This window comes from Eimeria necatrix, genomic scaffold, assembly GCF_000499385.1.
Source record: "Eimeria necatrix Houghton genomic scaffold, Enh_scaff682, whole genome shotgun sequence".
In the NCBI taxonomy this organism is placed as follows: domain Eukaryota; phylum Apicomplexa; class Conoidasida; order Eucoccidiorida; family Eimeriidae; genus Eimeria; species Eimeria necatrix.
The window spans coordinates 1-5,000 of record NW_013651732.1 but is presented as its reverse complement, the minus strand read 5'-3'; the positions used below and the strand labels follow the sequence as shown (position 1 = coordinate 5,000).

The 5,000-nt window shown below is 59.1% G+C and overlaps 1 protein-coding gene across 1 annotated transcript; it reads right to left on the bottom strand.

The window, feature by feature from the left end:
- Window positions 1-2,529: 2,529 nt before the first annotated feature.
- Window positions 2,530-4,863, bottom strand: ENH_00070350 (patatin-like phospholipase domain-containing protein, putative; the record flags this gene model as incomplete). The annotated part of the gene is made up of 2 exons (XM_013577513.1): window positions 2,530-3,811; window positions 4,106-4,863. Coding segments are annotated over 2 exons (2,040 nt in total), but the record flags the coding sequence as incomplete, so codon positions are not given.
- Between the last annotated feature and the right edge of the window lie 137 nt (window positions 4,864-5,000).

Genomic DNA, 5,000 nt, shown 5'->3' with positions numbered 1-5,000 from the left:
GCTGGGAGTGGTGGCAGCTGCATTGCTGCTGCTGCTGCTGCTGCTGCTGTTGCTGCTGTTCTTCGTGCTTATGCTGTTGTGCTGCTGCTACTGGTCCTAGGCTGGCTGCTAATATTGGAAGAGTCAACTGCTGCTGCGCTTGCTGCTGTGTTGCTGCTGCTGCTGCTGCAGCACCAGGCCAAGCTGCAGGAACTGCAGGAGCAGAAACGCATTTATACCAAAATGGTATCCCTTGAAGACTCTAAACCCTAAACCCTAAACCCTAAACCCTAAACCATAAACTCTAAGCGCTAGAACCTAAACCCTAAACCATCAGGCAGAAGATTTGTTGGTGCAACAGCAGCTTCACTGCGTGCCAACACAGCAAACTTGTGGCACATTCCTGCTGCTGCTGCTGCTGCTGCTGCTGCTGCTGCTGCTGCTGCGCTTTTGCACCGCGGTTGCTGCTGATGCCGTTGGTGGATCCGCTGCTACTGCTCTTCATGCTATTGCTGCTGCTGCTCGTTGAGGCGTTCATTTGCTGCTGCTGCTCGTTGAGGCGTTCATTTGCTGCTGCTGCTGTTGCTGCTGTTGTTGGTGCTGCTGCTGCAGCTGGAAGAAAGGCGGTTTGCTTCTGTCTCCTCGGGCATAGTGCACGGGGAGAGCCTCCCTCCGGAAGCAGCAGAAGCAACTGCTGCTGCAGCAAAGCAGCAGCTGCAGCGGGAGCAGCAAACCCACCAGCGCATGCAGCAGCTGCTGTCAGAGCTGCAGACAGGAGTTGGCTTCCTCACTGAAAAGCTCACCAGTGCGCAGCAGCAGGTCAGCATTTTAGCTGTTGCTGCTGCTGTTGCTGCTGTTGCTGCTGCTGCTTTGGGTGAAGCTGCTGCGTCCGCTGCGCTTTTCGCTGCTGCTTCTGCTGCCGCTGCTGCAGCAGCAGCTGCTGCTTTGCAACAGCAGCAACCCGTGTGACGCTTGCTGCTGCAGCTGGGCTTCCTGCCGAAGCTGCAGCAAGATGCCTCCCTGCCGGATATTTTCTCTTTCTGCTGCACTGCCACAAAGGCACTGGTAGAAGCAGTGAAGTCGGTGAGCAGCAGCAGCAGCAGCAGCAGCAGCAGCAGCTGTCGAAGCAGCGGCAGCAGCAGCAGCAGCTTTAGGTGGCAAGTTGTGTTGTGCATACACCGTAGTGCAGCAGCAGACAGCAAGGGATGAGGTGCTGCTGCTGCTCTTCTGCAGTTGCCAAAGGAAAATACAACAGCAGCAGCTGCTGCAGCAGCAGCAGCAGGTGACGCAGGTGAAGACGAAGAGGAGAACAAGCAGCAGCAGGAAGAACCAGCAGATGAAACTGTTGCGGTGGCAACAGAAGAACCAGCAGCAGCAGCAGCAGCAGCAGCAGCAGAAAACAAAGAAGAGGCACCATCTGACGACGCTGCTGCAGCAGATGCAGCAGCGCCAGAGGGTGGGGAAACTGCAGCAGCAGTAGAAGATGAGCAGCAGCAAGACCCCTGAGGCTCTGCAGAAGCTGCAGCAAAGCTATCCAACAGCAAGAACAGCAGCAGCAACAACAAAAGCCGAAATGAAATTTGTGATGCCACGCGTCTAGTTTGTTACTATTCTGCTGCAGCAGCAACTGCTGCAGCAGACGTCGCTGCAGCACCTGCTGCTGTGATATATGCTGCTAGCCGGCTAATTGCTGCTGCAGCAGTTGTTGTCACCGCTGCTGTAGTTGCAGTCGAGTTGGCTGCAGCTGCTGCTGCCGCTGCAGCAACAGCGTGCGCAGCAGATGCAACTTTAGTTCTGTCTAGTGCTACAGCAGCTTCTGCTGCAGCAGCTGTCTTGCAGCAGCTGTGCTGCAGCAGCTTGTGCTGCAGCAGCTTGTGCTGCAGCAGCTGTCTTGCAGCAGCCTGCGCTACGGCAGCCGTCTTGCAGCAGCTTGCGCTGCAGTAGCTTGTGCTGCAGCAGCTGTCTTGCAGCAGCTTGTGTTGCAGCAGCATGTGCTGCAGCAGCTGTCTTGCAGCAGCTTGTGCTGCAGCAGCATGCGCTGCAGCAGCTGTCTTGCAGCAGCTTGTGCTGCAGCAGCTTGTGCTGCAGTTGCTGTCTTGCAGCAGCTGTCTTGCAGCAGCTCGTGCTGCAGCAGCTTGTGCTGCAGCAGCTTGTGCTGCAGCAGCTTGTGCTGCAGCGGCCGGTGCTGCAGCTGCTACTGCTAAACAAAAAGAAAACGTGGCTCTGCAGCCCTTGTTGGCTGCTCCCTTTTAGTCTTCATAATTCCCTCATAAAAAGCAGCAGCAGCAGCAGCAGCAGCAATGCATCAGCTGCTGCTGCTGCTACTGCTGCTGATGACCTGCCCCAGAACTCGAACGCAGTCATGCAGTTTGCTTCCAAGATTCCCTCGCGCTGTCGGTGCAGCAACACTCCATGTTGCTGCTGCTGCTGCAGCAGTTCATCAACCGCTGCTGCTGCTGCTGCTGCAGTGGCCGCAGCAGCATCCGCTGCTGCTGCTGCTGCTGCTAAACGCCGTGGCACCTTACTAATGCCAATGTGGCTGCAGCGCCCCTAAAATTCACTCCGTGCTACTGAGGTAGCGAGTTGGTCCCTGAGCTCGCAGTTCTTGTTTTGCTGCTGCTGCTGCTGCTGCTGCTGCAGTTGCAGTTGCTGCTGCTGATTCACCTGCTGGTGGCGCTGTGCTTCCTGCTGCTGTGCTTCTTGCTGCTGCTGCTGCTGCTCGTGGTGCTGCTGGTGAAGCTGCAAAGAATGCGACGGTATCTGCTGCTGGGAGTGTTGTGTTTGTTGCTGCTCCCGTTGTTGCTGCTGATGCTTCTGCTGCTGCTGCTGCTTTTGTTGCTGCTGCTCGTAGTTCCCTTTTTCGCCCCCATGCTGCAGCTGCTGGTCTTGAGCCTGCTGCAGCTGCTGACGCTCGCTACCCTGCACACTGTGGTGTTGCTGCTGCTGCTGCTGCTGCTGCTTCTGCAGTGGCAGATGTTGTTGCTGCTGCTGCCGCTGCTGCGTGAAGTGCTCATCGTCTGCGTCTGAGGGCAGCTGTTCCTGCAGCAGCAGCAGCTGCTGCTGTTGCTGCTGCTCCTCTTCCTGCTGCGGCTGCTGCTCCTCTACCTGCTGCGGTTGCTGAGAGACATCCTGCGGCCGTTTGTTCGGTAGCAGCTGCTCCTCCTGTAATTGCTGTTGCTGCTGCTGCTGCAGCAGCGGCTGCTCCTCGTGTAGCTGCTGCTGCTGCTGCTGCTGCTGCTGCCAGTGATGCGTGTGGCTATATATGTGGCAAAATTCAACGCCTAAATCCACTCTGCGGATGAACTGCTGCATGTACGCGTCTCCCGAGAGCTGCTGCTGCTGCCGTTGCTGCTGCTGCTGCTGCTGCTGCTGCTGCTGAGGCAGGTGTTGCTGCGGGCGCTGTTGGTCCTTTTGCTCATCGCCTTTATCCTCTTGCTGCTGTCGTTGGACGTGTGGCTCCTGCTGCTGCTGCTGCTGCTGCTGCATGGTTTTGCTGCCAGACTTTTTGGGGGCCGCTGCAGCACTAGAGCCTTCGCCTTCGCTGCTCGCCTTTGCTGCTGCCTCTGCTGCTGCACTATTTAAGCAACTCTGTTCTGTTACTGCAGCAGCAGCTGCTGCTGCTGCGGCTGAAGCTGTCTCTTCCGCTTCTGCTGCTGCCGTTGGCTCAGCAGCACTAACTGACTGTTGCTGGACGGGCTCGCCTGCTGCTGCCTCTGCTGCTGCTGCTGCTGCAGCGGCATCCTCGCGGGCCGCCATAGCAGCAGCAGCAGCAGCAGCACACGCCTTCTTGAACAGGGCCTCTTCGCAGCGCATGTACTCCAGCACAACCCACCTGCAGCAGCAGCAGGTGCAACAGCAGCAGCAAAAGGTTCGCGTACAAATCGAAACAGCAACAAAAACAGCAGGGAGAGCAGCAGCACCAGCAGCACCAGCAGCAGCGCCTGCTGCAGCACCAATGGCAGCAGCAAATGCAGCAGCATCAGCATCAGGCGCTGGAGGGTCCCTTAAGTGAGAGCAGCTTCTTCTGCTGCTGCGGCAAACTGTAGTGTGTCTGCAGCCAACGACGAAGCAACTACAGCAGCTACACCAGCAGCAGCAGCAGCAGCAGCAGCAGCAGCAGCAGCACCTGAAAGCATCTGCTCTGCCTAAGTCAAAGAGCTCTTCAATCGCCTTGGGCGATGCGGGTTCTAAAGCCATTTGGAGGAGCTCTTGGGTGTTGTTTTTTAGCTGCAGCAGGCTGCCGCAGCCGCAGCAGCAGTCGTCGCTGCTGCTGCTGCTGCTGCTGCTGTTGCAGGCGCCCGGGAGGCACAGCCGGCCTGCAGCAGCAACGGGGCCGCAGCCAAAGCTGCTGTCTGTGGGGTCGCAGTAGTAGTAAGTGAGCTGCTGCGGGGGGCAGACGAGTCCTAGGGGGCAGCAGCGGGGGCAGGAAGCAGCAGCAGCGGCAGCAGCAGCAGCTGCTGCTGCTGCCGCTTGCTGCTGCTGCTGGCTGCGCGTTGCGGACGCTGACGGGCGCAGCAGCAGCCAGCTCGCTGCGCTGCGGCTGCTGCTGCTGCTGCCTGCGGCGGCAGCAGCAGCAGCCTTTAGCCGCTGCTGCTGCTGGTGCTGCGGGCTCGGCGAGGACGGGGCAGAGGGAGCAACAGCAGCAGCAGCAGCCGCTGCAGCGGCCACCACTGTGCAGCTGCACGGTTCCTCCTCCGCCTCCTCAGCGCCAGAACCGCCAGCAGCAGCAGCAGCAGCAGCAGCAGCAGCAGCAGCGCGTGCCCTGAGGCTGCGTTTGGCCCTCAAGTAGGACACAATGCATGCATCTTGCTGCTGCAGGTCGGGGCTAATGCAGCAGCCGGGCCGCGTAGACAGCCGCACCGTCGAAGCAGAAAAGGGAATCACCTGAGTCCCGACACCCAACCACCAGCAGCAGCAGCAGCAGCAGCAGCAGCAGCAGCAGCAGCAGCAGCAGCAGCATAAGAAGCCCCATGAGCACCCGCTGCCACCCCGCCATCCCCCCCTCGCTCCCTACCCCTCCC